Here is a 14713-nt window from a genome sequence, read left to right as displayed (position 1 = left end):
TCAGTGCAGAGGCTTAAAAAGAATGTGCCTTTTCACATAGAGGTTTCACCCACTATTTGGATGTCAGTATGCTGCGGTTTTTCTCTTCAATTTCCTAAAGATGTCATTATCTATTTGTTGTCTTTTCGTGTCTTCCTCATGGTTTGTTCACGCTTTCTCAGCCCACCTTTGATCCAAGGAACTTTGGAAGTTCAGCATCCAGTATATATTTACCATACATATATGAACATATATGTCAAAGATAGGAAATTTTGGAGGATTTTCATTCATAGGGTCGCCATGAGTCGTAAGCGATTTGATGGCACTTAACACACACACACACACACACGAACATATGATAGAAACCAGTGGGTTGTAGTTAAGAATGCCATACTATGATCTGAAAGACCTGTGTTCAAACCCCACTCCACCATTAAGCTCCCTGGGTGACCTTGGGTGCATCACCTGTGTCTCAGCATAGCCTACCTCACAGGATTATTGTGAGGATAAAAAGAGGAAGGAAGAACGAGGAACATTGCCAGAAGCTCTTTGGAATAAGAAGAAGAGTTGTTTTTTATATGTTGGCTTTCTCTACCTTTTTAAGGAGAATCAAACCGGCTTACAATCTCCTTCCCTTCCTCTCCCCACAACAACCTTGTGAGGTAGGTGGGGCTGAGAAAGTTCAGAGAGAAAGTTCAGAGAGCTGGCTTCATGTGGAGGAGTGGGGAAACCAACCTGGTTCTCCAGATTAGAGTCCACTGCTCTTAACCACTACACCATGCTGGCTTTGGAGGAAGGGCAGAATAAAGAGGTACTCTGTAACTAGAGACAGAAACCCAGAAATGAAGGCGCTGAAGGAAACTAGAGACAGAAAACAAGAAATGAAGGCGCTGAGGAAATAAAGGAATGCATGGTATTAGAGAGCCCCTCTATGAGATTTCTATAGAAATTGTTAATATACATATCCACCACTGCTCAGCCTGGGGAGATTGCAGTTTGAATAGGCTTCTGATGGATGTTTTCACCACCTTAAAAACAGAATAATGCATTGTACCTGTCAGACAAGATGACTGTTAGAAAGTACACACTGCTTTAAAGTACTTGTAGCATGCTAGATACCCCCAAGGCCTCTATGTTAACCAGCCAGTTATGTATCCCTAGAAAAAGGCACACAAAAACACATCCCTGTTGCTGTTGGAAGGACTGAGAAGACTCCAGTGACTGTATAAAGGGAACTGCTTTTCACTTATTACAGGCCCTTCTCCAAAGTTCAATATGGTGTCTTCCCAAACCTCTCAAGAACCTTTGTGGGAGGTTTTGGACAAGCTTGTGTTTGTTTTGCATGTTAAATGAGATTGGTTAAAGAGATTTTACTTAGCAGCACCTGCTTCACTAGCCATTGACAATAATAAATAGAAAACATTTTTCCCCCTCGACAGAACATCCTGAGGATTTGGGCCTAAATTCTGGAGAAACTGTTTATCTTCTGAAGAAAATAGATGATGAGTGGTACAGAGGAAAATGCAAAAATCGCACAGGGATCTTTCCTGCCAGCTTTGTCAAAGTTATTGTAAGTGGGCCACTTCTGGTGAAATATAGCACATTCCGTCTGTGTACACATCCCAGTCCTAATTTAATTTCTCCCCTATGCATTTTATTGAGCATGCCATGTACATAAATCTTGCCTGAGTGCACAAAGAAGATATCAACTTGTTTGTGAGGTGCTGTAAGCCTGCTTAATCTTGCAACTCTGCCTGGCTGTTTATGGGCATCATTTTCATGATAATTTCATGTTAAGTGAGAACCTATTTTTTACTTAATTCAAGAGTGCTCATAAATCACTCTGGAGCATGTTGTGCCGTTTCTCACCCTGGCGGTTTTTCTTTTGGGTTTTCTCCTTTCTCCTATGATACACTTAAGCCAGGTCAGTACATATGAATATATGAAGCTGCCTTATACTGAATCAGACTCTTGGTCCATCAAAGTCAGTACTGTCTACTCTGACCGGCAGCGGCTCTCCAGGGTCTCAGGCAGAGGTCTTTCGCATCACCTACCTGCCTAGGTCCTTTTAACTGGAGATGCCAAGGATTGAACCTGGGACCTTCTGCATGCCAAGCAGATGCTGTACTACTGAGCCACGGACCCCTCCCCGTATGTTTCCTTGGAGGTGAACGCTAATTTACTAATACTGTCACTGTGAAAACAAAGATTCCAAAATATGCAGTAGCGCTAAATGTGAGGAGGAATTCCATGAGAAACCACATGGGGTCTAAGGGACTTTTGTGTCTAATTACTCTGACATACCTTTTTAAAAAAAGTTATAGAGGCAGGATTCTAAACAACTAGTGAAACATAAGACAAGTACTGGCTAAGATAGAATTAATGCGATATAGCAAGATAAGAGCTTTACTAATTCTTGCAGTGTGCTGCACATTTCTGCTATAAGAAATCACCACATTCAGGAATCCATGGAAGGATCTGATAATCTTAGAAACAGCTGAGCAGTTGCTGTACTACCTTACTGGATTAATACAATGCGTCAGGAAAAAAGCTTTACTATTTCTTGCATATTAAACTTTCTTACTATTATTTCTTACTATTACTATTTCTGCAGTTCTTCCAGGATTAATAAACTCTATCAGGATAAAAGCTTTATTAATTCTCCCTGAATAGATGCATTATTATCTTCCTCCCTGCCCTGTTCTGACAAGTATGTTACATTTGCCTCGTCCACTTGACAGCTAGATCCCCATGCCCAAAGTTGTTAGCAAATGGTTTCTCTTTCAGCCTTATAAATTCATAAGCCACACTTTCTGTTTTAAGAGGGAACAGCAAAGGCTCTAGTCAAAATGCTCCAAGGAGCTTCATGTGTCGGAGCATTCCATTTGAGAACACTGGAATTTGTTAGCCATATGGACTTGTATAAAACTCGGAAGAGCTGTGCATTGTGTTTCACTCTTCTGCTCACATCTGCCTAGGAATATTTTAATTCTGACATATTCCTTGTTTGAAAGGGAATTAGACATCTGTTCCCTACAATTTCCTTTTCTAAAAAAATTTGGATGTCTGTTTTTGTGCATATAACTGATAAAATATTCATCTGGTTGGAAATGAGAAATCTAGAATATACAGCAATTAAGAGCTTAAAAATATAGGGTTGGATCCAGTGATCCATCACTGCCAAGAAAACAGAACTTTACAGTATTTGCCTCCACTCAGCAGTCTTTTCTCATCCTAGGAAAGTTGATTCCCATGGTTGTTGTGACCTTTGTTGACTATTAGCCACATGGGTTGGAGAAGGCTTTTATTGGGAGAAGAAATCACTCCCTCTGCAAGCACAGTTTTACATCATCCTTCTCTTCATTGAAGTCCCCTGACCTGCAGGCTGTTCATCCACGTGGGTCTTGTGACCCTAGGAATAAACTTTCCTGGGGTTGGAAGGGACTGCTAGGGGAGAGGACGCAGCAAACTTCTGTATTCACCAGCCCATGTAAACCCTCAATACTGGCCTAGTCATTTGAGCTTAAAATAAATTGTCCCCCCCGCAGTTCAGCAGTTTTGTGTCTGTGTAGCGTGCTTACGCAACTTTTCTGTGTGTTTCAGTGGAGACCGCAGCTTCACACTTAGCAGCTGTTTCCGCCATTGGATTGGCGGGAGCTTTACATAAGCATGAGACTATATGTGGAGCTATGGACTGAGAGCAGTAATGTCCGTGGAGCTGAATCATCTGAAATACACATGATATAACACCATTTCCAGGCATAGATTCCTTCAGGGTCTTAGAAGATGCATAATAACCTGATGTTATGATGTATCATTTGATGTGCCTGGATTAGCTTGCAGCACATCTACTGATTTAATACCAGTTGCTTGATGGGAAGTGTGCTGTTCTTTGGGGTCAGGGGAACATCATACCTGGAGGTCCATGGGGTCTTGAAAGCACCAGCCCAGTTTCACAGGTTTCTGTCACAGGTTGTTTTACTGGAAGTTGACCAATCCAAGCACCTGAAAGCGTGGTTAGCTTCACCCACCTCAGGGTTACAATGCATTACAAGGGAGAAGAGCCACAATGCTGTCACCTGTCTATTTGTCTAGAAACCTCCCTGAAATATCTCCTCTTTCTCTGGATTCTCCTCCCTGCTTCTGGCTGGCTTGGCTTCCCCTTTCTGCCTGTGCTCCTATACTCTCTCCCTCCAGCCAGCCTCCTACCCTTTCTCCCTTTCTGTAACTCCTGATCCCTACCTGGTCGTGCTAAGCTCCACCCTCCTCTGCTCCCTGCTCCTTAGCCAGCTGCTGCTCTCCTTGCCTTAAACCATCTGGGCCCATTGCTCCTTCGTCCAGACTTGCCTACTACTTCCATGCCCTGAGCCTCCCTATGATAGACTGCCAAAGCTGTCCTGTTGTTGAGGCTACCCTGCCCCAGCTCCACGCAGGTGAGTTTTGCTGCTGGGCCCAGGGTGTTTCCTGCCATGCCGGGCAGATCATTGCCAGGTAGCCTGCCACAGGAAGTTACAGTTGTTCACACATCTATCTCTGATGGGCTCCCAAGTGGGTAGGTAAATACACTCTTTGTTTTTAAAGTGAGGTGGTGGTCAAAAGTGCCAGAAAGTGCTGTCAAGTCATAGCTGACTTATAGCAACCCCGCAGGATTTTCAAGGCTAGAGACGTTCGGAAGTGGTTTGCCATTGCCTGTCTCCATGTGCGCTGAGAGAGTTCATGTGGAGGAGTGGGAAATCAAACCCTGTTCTCCAGATTAGAGTCCCACTGCTCTTAACCACTACACCACACTGGCTGTGAAAGTGATGTTAGAACCAGGTATTATTGTCTGTTTACAACCACTTAGATATTCCACCTTCAGTGTTCCTAAAATATTTGTCAGGCACATAAGTGGTATTATAAAGATAGGGGCACAGATATCCTTTCCAGAGTGAGACATGAGCTTAGCCAACATTTCAAAGTAAAATAATTAAGACATTTCTAATACTTTTATAGGAGCCTGTCCAGACTGAACCTGCATTAAAACCGTTGCTGTTCTGAGTAACAGGAACCACAGCAATAGGTGCCGTTACTTTCTTTCAGCAGAAGTTTGGACAGTTATCCTAGGACTTCTGTAACTATTTGTAGCATGTCTCTGAATGGTTCTATGCTTTTGACATTAATAAAATTATAGTGGCCAAGTCCATGGGTAATTTGTTTACTCCCGGTCTTTTCTACAAATAAAGTAGCAGTATTTGTGACATATGTTTGTTTGTTTTTTGGCTTGCGGATGGCTAGATAGGAGCTCAAAGCCCTGGAACGGATATGTCTGCATGATAATTCTGACTATTGTGACTTACATTAGCAGATAATGGGCTGTAATATCAATTAGGAGCAAGAGCCAAAGGCAACAGCATGTAATTACACTCAGCTCGGATTTCTGCCAGTCATACATGCCGCCAACAGGACTGTTCATATTGAAATATGCTAGTAGGAACGGAAAAGTATAGAACACTGTGTTTCTCCAGAATACCAAACCAAATAATTATAATTCTAGCATTATCAGCAACCAAAATATTGATAGTAATAGATTGAATGTTGCCACATAAAGGATGTAGTTGGAACTGCAGTTTAATCAGTGAAGTCTGAATAAAAACATTCTGCTTTTAATAAGAGGAGCAAACAATTGTAAGTAAAACTGTAATTTTTTTCCTGATCTCTTTGCTAGGTTGATATTCCTGAAGAAAGCAACAGGAAAAAGGTACCGTTTTCATCGCCAAGTGTTACGTAAGTTTTCTTATGAATGGTTATTTTCATTTTGTTTAATTTTAGGATAGTATCAAAACCTACAAATATACAGAAACTAGGAGAACCTGCAGCCTGATCCTGTGAAACAAACGGATAAGTTTGTAGATTGTTGTAGCAATGCAAAGGGTTGGGTTCAATCCCAGGGAGAGTTTCTATTGAGGAAAGTATTTCCATTGGCAGAGGGGTGACTTCCCCTCTGCTGCAGCCCCAAATACCCCCAGTGCTTTCCCCCAATGAATGGCACTGGGCTGTAGCAAGAGTGAGGAAATTGCACTCCACTGATTTTTCCGTCAGGAGAAACAGTTTGTGGGTTCCAAACTATGATCTTACAAAGCAAATGTAGCATGCTTCAGCATGTTGAGCAGATTCATACACTTCAGATATTTAGGATTGGATGCCATGGTGAGTCAAATAATAATTGTGTTGGTGCCTGTGCTTCTTGATATCTATTCTTTGGGGGTAAAAAGAATCTGGTTTTCATTCAAGCTCAATTATAGCATAAGGTGTAAGGAACAAGATGTTTTCAGTGTGTGAAACATAAAACGTTGGTTTGACTTGGTATGATTAAAGGAATTGGCAGATGGTTTCATCTCTTAGATGGGTCTTCCAAGGATTTACGTTAATTTGCTCTAGATGTGGTGGTTGCTGTTGTGAAATATGGGCAATAAACTACAGAAAAGTAAAGAATGGTAACTGTTTTTGATCAAGATTATGATTAGAGAATGAGTTACAGAAGGAAGGTAACAATTTCAAACTTCTATAGCTGTGAGGCAGCTGCTGAATCAAAGCAGTCATATATATTCACTTCAAGTATTGCTACATAGCATTTTTACATTGCAATTAAAATACTAATTAATTTAATTCAGATGTGGAATGCCTGAATACTATAGGATTACATTCCAAAATAGATCTGTGCCTCTTGTTTTTCCCTGAGATAGGGCAGAGGGAAGAGAGACACTTGCACAGATTGTGCGATTGGATGGGGAGGAGGGTAGACACTTGCAAATTCTACCCAGAGCCAACAAGGAAAGGAAGAAGCCTTGTTTTCATTGGTTCAGTATTACAGGAACTTCTATGTCTCTCATACAGACATAAACATGTAAAACATAACGAAAATGTTTTTTTTGGTTTTTTTGCCCCTAAGGCATCTGTCAAGCTTAAGCCCTCTCCAGGGACCTCAGAGCTTGTAGTACTGGGACCGAGCGTAGGCCAGAAAACTCAAAAGAAACCACAGCCTTTAAAAAGTTGAAAAAGCTTTATTAAAAAAATCAAAATAAATGATTAAAACACAGGTTACAGTTAAGGCACACTGGCAAGAAAACAAGAAAGTCTAATTTAATCAGAATACTTGCTAGCTGGTATTTAGCAGGCACTCTTACTCACTGCTCTAAGCTGGTTCTGGTCTCAGCTATACCGGCTGGGCACAAGCCTTGCATTACATGAGTTGCAGAATAACGGTTTTCCAAGCAGTAGTAAAACAAAAGGTGAAGGTGACCACCATAAGGACTAATTGCAATCATGGAATTCTAACCCCGGATCAGATGACCCCTCTCCCACAATCAGGGTACTAGCCAGGGAGAATCTTCCAGTTGGATCTGACCGGTTCTGACCGGCACTCTTCTCATGCACTGAGGAGTGATCTCATCCCTCCCTCTCAGCTTCTCACACATGCACAGTGCCATCCAATTAAGATGGAATGTAAGTGTCCTTGAGCAACTATCTCACTAGCCTTAACAAGCTACAGGTGCAGACTGCTTGGTTTCTGTTAGCTGAGCTCTGGAAAATAACTACAGCTAACACTTAGCGTTTCAAAATGGAGAACTAAACTTTGGTCAAGCATGTAAAACAAACCTGTCTTGACAGCATCATTTTCTACTTCTGTAGAATTTCATTTTGTCTTGGTGGGGCTCTTTGCTATTTGGTCAGAGGTTTGCCATCCAGAATAACTTGACATCCTTTGCAGACTTGGCCCTGTATCATTTCCAAAACATCAAATGCCATGGGTGCTAGTGCAGATCCCAGTACTGGGGACCTAACTGCATACTCCCCTCCCTTGGGGGGCATATATTCCCACCCTCAGATTACTGCTCTTGAGCCAGCCACTCACCCTGGAGAGAACTTGCCAGGAGTTTGTCCCTAAAAACTCCCCTCCTCCAGCCACCTTTTGTTCCTGCCTTTCCTTGACCCACAATCCTCCCCTACCCTCGCTTCCTCTCCTTCCTTCCATCTACCCTAAACATCTAAATCACTCTCAAGGCTTCTCTACAGTCCAGGGAAGGGAATGGACCTTGCTCCCTCTCCTGGATTGGTGCCCACCTCTGACCTCCTTTCATTTCCCTTCCACCCACCCCAAATTTTTCAGCCTTGCATGGCCCCCAGCTCTGGGATCCACCTGAACTCACCCGGGATGGGGGAGCTGATGCTGCTGCATGTGTGGGAAGAACACTTTCCCAGGTGCAGACTCTGGGCAGGAAGGGACCTCCCCACCATCTTCCCTCACTGCTTCTCTATGATTTGGAGCTTGCTCCCCTTAACCATTCCGATATTGTTGATCAGATTGTGGGGATGGATTGGGTGGGGACTATGGCGGCTAAGAAGGCCAATGCAATTCTGGGCTGCATCAATAGGAGTATTGTGTCTAGATCAAGGGAAGTAATACTACCACTGTATTCTGCATTGGTCAGACCTCACTTGGAATACTGTGTCCAGTTTTGGGCGCCACAATGTAAGAAGGATGTTGACAAGTTGGAGCGTGTCCAGAGGAGAGTGACCAGAATGGTCAAAGGTCTGGAATCTATGCCCTATGAGGAGAGACTTAAGGAGCTGGGTTTGTTTAGTCTGGAGAAGGTTAAGGGGTGACATGATAGCCATGTTTAAATATTTGAAGGGATGCCAGGTTAATGAGGGAACTAGCTTGTTCTCTGTTGCTCCAGAGACTAGGACACGAAGTAATGGATTTAAACTAAGAGAAAAACGATTCCACCTAAACATTAGGAAGAGCTTTCTGACGGTGAGGGCGGTTCGACGGTGGAATGTGCTGCCTCGGGGAGTGGGGGTGGAGTCCCCGTCTTTGGAGGTCTTTAAGCAGAGGTTGGATGGCCATCTGTCGGGAGCGCTTTGATTGTGGGGTCCTGCATGGCAGGGGGTTGGACTGGATGGCCCTTGTGGTCTCTTCCAACCTTGTGTGTGATTTTGTGAATGGACACTTGCCAATAAGACGAGGAGGAAGAAGCCTTGTTGCTGGACCTGCTGCTGCTGCTACTGACATTGCTGTTTTTGCTGATTTCTGCTGCTGCTGTTCCTCCTGTTCTGCCACCTCTCACAGGCCCAGCCTACCCCCACCCCCTCCACCACCAGCCTCACCATTGGCTTCCTTGTTGGCATCAACCTTGTTGAGTGCATCTCATCGCTGCAACAGCCACTGGAGAAGCCAGCACTGCTGGTGGCCTTGGTGTTGTCTTCTTCCTTGTTGCCCCTGTAACTGGCCTGGTTGGCGCTCTCTGGGACGGGCATGCTGTCTACTCCTTCTCTGGACGGAGAACAGGAGCAAAGGCAGCTTCTTTATGATGCTAGGTTAAGAAAGCTTTATTATCTAATATGTTTTGTGGCTGATTTCTCTTGCCGTTTCGCTTTGATGTTTTTAACTGTCAAGGTTTGTGATACTGCATTGGTTTTCAGAGCTATTCAACAGAAATAACTTAATGTGGTGATGGCTGAGATTCAGAAGTTTAGAAACTATTTCAGAAAGAAAACCATTGCTTTTTGTTTTATTTTGTTTGTTTTTGTAGAGGCCCTAGATGTATAGCTCGATTTGAATACATTGGAGATCAAAACGACGAATTAAGCTTTTCAGAAGGTGAAATTATTATTTTAAAGGAATATGTCAATGAAGAATGGGCCAAAGGAGAGCTGAGAGGTGCTTCTGGAATTTTCCCCTTGAACTTTGTAGAAGTTCTTGAAGATCTCCCAGCACCAGGTAAAAAATGAAAATGAAACGCTCACTGGTGTATCTCAAAAGTGCTCGGAAGTCACATAGCCACCAGGACAACCTGACAAAGGAAGGTGCTTTCTTATGAATATAAAAATAAAATGAACAGAAGAACTCTACAGGCTGGAAATAATCATATAGCACAGACTTCTGAGTTTTTGTATATACACCTTCTTGAGGCTTTTTCACAGATTATGAAGTTATTTGGTCCACTGCAACTATAATCCAAACAGGAGAGAAACTAAAACAAACACTGTGTGCACACACTGCAGAAACCTGAAGCTCCAACTTACCATGAACCCATAGTGTAAATCTAGTGAGAGCAAACATTTATTTAGGTTTACCTGCTAATGTCATGTTGTATGAAGGAGTACTTGATTGTGTTAGTTATTTGTGTTAGATATTTGTGTAGTTTACATCCTGATCCTAATACCTGCTGCATCTAGAACAAAACAACTAAGCCCTCAATACATTAATGCAAAATAACGAACCCTAATGCCATGTCATATTAGTCTGACAGGCAAATTTGCTAGAGCCAGGTAATTAATTACACATTGGGGGGGGATATATGGCTGTTTGACAACATAGCATGGTTGCAAACACGCTCTAGACAACTGTCCGTGGTACTTTAATTTTGCTGACATTAACTAAATCTATATCCTTGTTCCACAATTCTTTCCACACTAGATGAGAGAGAGAGAACATAACGGGAATCAAAGAAAGAGATAACAAAAATACTTAAGTTGCATTAGTATCAGTGGCCTTAAAGTTGCTCTTTTCTCCTTTTATAAAGATGCTGGAGCAGCACTGAAGAATAAGAAAGAGAATTGTGCATCAGTGACACAGGTAGGCTACCTAGTAGAGACTGTTACAATGTTGTGAAGCATTCTACAATTCAAGTACATTCTTTAAATGTACTGAAAGGCAACCCCTCCACTGTGCCAATCCCCTCGCAATGCTCACTGAAATGTGCGGGGGATCAGTAGTGGAAGGGAGAGTTGGTTGAAAGCTTGTGCAGTGGGGGACGTGGTAGAGAAGAGTGACAACACCAATGAAGTACGCCAATAAAAGGGTACTAAATATGCTTCTAAATGAGCAAGAAATAGTATTTTCCAGGTGACAACTAAGAACGTGCATAGCTTCATAGTACTGGGTAATTACTAAATGAAAAGGAGGTTGGGGTGGATCTAGTGGGTGGATCCAGTGACTGTGTGTGTGCCATCAAGTCGCTTCCGAAGTATGGTGACCCTATCAATTGATGGCCCTGATCTAGATAGCCCAGGCTAGCCTGATCTTGTCAGATCTCAGAAGCTAAGTAGGGACAACCCTCATAAGTATTTGGATGGGAGACCTCCAAGGAAAACCAGGGTCATGACACTGAGGTAGGCAATGGCAAACCATCTCTGAACGTCTTTTGCCTTGAAAACCCTATGGGGTTGCCATAAATCAGATGTGACTTGATGGTAAAAAGAAAAAAACAACGACCTCCAAAGTGTCCTATCATTAACAGCCTTGCTCAGGTCTTGCAAACTGAAGGGCATGATTCCTTTGAGTCAATCCATCTCAAGTTGCATCTTCCCCTTTCCCTATTGCCTTAAACTTTTCATAGCATTATTGTCTTTTTCCAGTCAGTCTTGTCTTCTCATGATTTGACCAAAGTACAATAGCTTATTCCAATGGAAGAAAACTCTCTGATCCAGAAAGACTCCTTCCATCAGAAGACAATGCCTCAGTTAGCAGGGCATCACTGAGTGCAACCAAATGGTTTTAATAAAAGTGGGAAAAACTTTTATTTACTTCTCTGTAACATTTTGTAAATAGATTTTGTTGAAGAACTCAAGTTTCCACACAACATTTCTTACAACCCATTATGTTTCTAGTTTTTGGTATCTTAACCAGTCCACTCAATGCAGGAAGCTGTCCTTCAGTAGAGACTTCTTGTCTGGAAGTTAAAAAATATATATAGTTGCTAGTCAGCTAATCTCAACATACTTAGCTGAGAAATGACCAGCTTCTTGTATTTCTCTGTCAACAATGATTAAATTATGTGTATAGAATGGGGGTTGCTTTGCTTTTGAAAAATCAGTAGAAGAGTTGTGCCTCTTTCCACAGCCACGTTCAAGCTTACTCAACAAGCATAAAAGCATAAGAAGAGCCCTGCAGGATCAGACCAGTGGTCCACCCTGCCCAGCATCCTGTGTCACACACTGGCCAACCAGTTCCTCTGGAGGCCCAACAACAGGGCATAGAGGCCAGGGCCTTCCCCTAATGTTGCCTCCTGGGACTGGGATTCAGAAGTTTATTGCCTCTAAACGTGGTGGCTCCCTTTAGTCACCATGGCTAGAAGCCACTAATAGACATCCTCCATGAATCTTTCTAGTCCCCTTTTAAAGCTGTCTATGCCTGTGGCCATCACTACATCCTCTGGCAGCACATTCTACATTTTAATCACTCACTGTGTAAGGAAGTATTTCCTTTTGTCTATACCGAATCTACTGCCCATCAACTTCATGGGATGGCCTCAAGTTCTAGTACTTTGGGAGAAGGAGAAAAAGATTTTTGTCAACTTTTTCCACACTGTGCATGGTTTTATCCTATCCCCCCCCCCCGTCATCTCTTTTCTAAACTGAAAGTTTCCAGACTCCTCAGTTTTCCTCATAGGAAAGGTGCTCCAACTCCTTAATGGTCTTGGTTGCCCTCTTCTGTACTTTTCATCTCTGCGATTATAGTTTTTGAGATACAGTGACAGTAACTGCACACAGTATTCCAAATAAGGCTGCACCACAGTTATGGGGACATTGTAATATCAGCTGTTTTCATTTCAAATCCCTTTCCTAATAATCCTTAACACTGAGTCTGCCTTTTTCACTGCTGCAGCACACTGGTTGACATGTCCATTGAGCTATCTACTACGATCCCAAGATCTTTTTCTCATGTCCCTTTTAATTTAACAGTTGGAACAGCATTCGGGAGAGTGGTGTGATGCACTCCATGATTTTATAGCAGAAACCAATGAAGACTTATCCTTTAAAAAGGGAGATCGCATCTTGATACTGGAGCGTGTGGACTCGGAATGGTACAGAGGGAGACTAAATGGGAAAGAAGGAATTTTTCCTGCCATTTTTGTACTCATTTGCTCAGGTACAGTGCTGAAGAAAAATTATATGTAAACATGCATAAGTGTATAGAAGTTGTAATGTACTCTGATATGCTAAGTGCAGAGTCATACATTCATGAAGAATATGAGGTATAGTCCCTGTAGCTGCATTCTGAAGTGGTACAAGTCTCTTGTATCCCAAATTTGGAAGACCAAATTTAATCACCTGCAAGACAGTCTTCATTAGTTTAATTAAAACTAACAATACTCGTTCTAATGAAATTAAGCATACTTAGTTTCTGTCCCTCAATTAACCTCTTCATCCCAAATCCTGCTCTGTGTGCCTTCTCTCATGGAGTTGGGGGGGGGCAACCAGAGAGAGGCCTTTTCCAGTGGTACATCTGTGGAGGGCTCTATCCCTGGGAGGTCACCTAGCTCCTGCTGTTTTGGTTTTTATGCACCAAGTTTAATAACTTTTTTTTTTCTGCACAGGAAGAATCTGAGATTTCCCCTCTATACTACTTCCAGCGTGTTCATTATTTGATAACTGACTTGCCATGTATTTTCTCTGCATACATTAGACTTCTTCTTCTTTCTTTTTTTTTTTTTTTTTTGCCTGTTTTGGTTATGCCTTGGTCCTATCAGGTTTTTTGTCGCTGCTTTGATATATTGGTCTAGGTTGATTTAAATGAATAGCTACTGATCTGGGTCACTTTTAGATTTTACACTCCAGCAGTTCTAGAGAGGCAGCCAAGAAACATGCTAAATAAATAATAGAGGCTCAGTCCAGATCTCCTAGATAGAGAAGGGATGAACAAAGCCCGGTTTGTCACTTTACTTGTTCATCAAAGCTTTGTACAAATGCTTAATTTCACATCATTACTAAACAATTTACCAACAGTTGATTTTTCTGTTTCCTAGCATCTCATGCTTCTGTATGATTCCTTCAGATTTCCTGTAAGATTTTCCCCTCACAAACAACAGCTCTTAACTGACTCTGTTGGTCATCCCATCACACTTCAGTGTTCCAACACTGTGTGAACTGTAGTTTCTTATTTTTTGGGTGCTCTGACAGCACAGGCACACTGTGGCTTCGTGGCATGCATCTTTGCCCATCTGTTTGTTAAAGTACAGTCAGACTTAAACAAAACATACAGGATTCCTATTTGGAGTGGGTTTGTTTAAATCAGAAGTCTACACAATTAGAAATTTTAGTTTTGTCTGGTAATTTTCTCTAATTTTACTCAATTTAGGTGAACCACTAAACCATCATTTGACTTGGAGTCAAAACCTCCATGAAGATAAGTCTCACAGTAATCACTAGAGCCTTGTTTTCCTGTACCCTTAGGGCAGGGAGATTACTGAGGGAACGAAAAACAAAACTAAAAAGTCTTCACCCACTGGCAAAAGATGGCCACAGAAGAGGATAGACAAGTCTCCCTAAGGGGAGAGGTCCAAAATTTTGGTGCCACAACTGAAAAGGTCCTCTCCTGGGTTGCTACTTGCCTAATCTCATAAGGCAGGTGCACTTGAAGCACATTCCTTTGGGTATGTTTGTCCCAAGCCATATAGGGTTTTAAAGGTAAACACTGGCACCTTGAACTGTGCCCACAAAGATTGGGAACCAGTGTAGATGGGCCAAACTTGGATTGATATTGTCCCTAAGGCCCACTCCAGTCAGGTCAAGTTTGCTGTATAAGGCCATACGCTATTACAATGTCCTGCAAAATTCTGCACCAGTTGACTTTCAGAACACTCCTCAAGGGCAACCCTATACAGAACACATTACAGTAATTGAATCTAGATGTAACCAGGGCATGCACCACAGTGGCCTGAACTGGAAAGGCCGCAATTGGTAACCAGGA

At 42.4% G+C, this 14713-nt stretch overlaps 1 protein-coding gene across 1 annotated transcript in view; it reads left to right on the top strand.

The window, feature by feature from the left end:
• SH3D19 (SH3 domain containing 19) overlaps positions 1-14713 on the top strand; it is an 89005-nt gene that overhangs the window by 72404 nt on the left and 1888 nt on the right. Inside the window, exons 14-18 of the mRNA XM_056855313.1 lie at positions 1419-1549; positions 5684-5742; positions 9552-9739; positions 10545-10597; positions 12706-12892. Coding sequence (XP_056711291.1) covers positions 1419-1549; positions 5684-5742; positions 9552-9739; positions 10545-10597; positions 12706-12892 — 618 coding nt within the window. The remainder of the gene's footprint in view (positions 1-1418; positions 1550-5683; positions 5743-9551; positions 9740-10544; positions 10598-12705; positions 12893-14713) is intronic.

This window comes from Euleptes europaea, chromosome 9 (genome assembly GCF_029931775.1).
Source record: "Euleptes europaea isolate rEulEur1 chromosome 9, rEulEur1.hap1, whole genome shotgun sequence".
NCBI classification, from domain to species: domain Eukaryota; kingdom Metazoa; phylum Chordata; class Lepidosauria; order Squamata; family Sphaerodactylidae; genus Euleptes; species Euleptes europaea.
The sequence above is the reverse complement of the archived record's forward strand: the minus strand, read 5'-3'. Positions and strand labels throughout refer to the sequence as shown.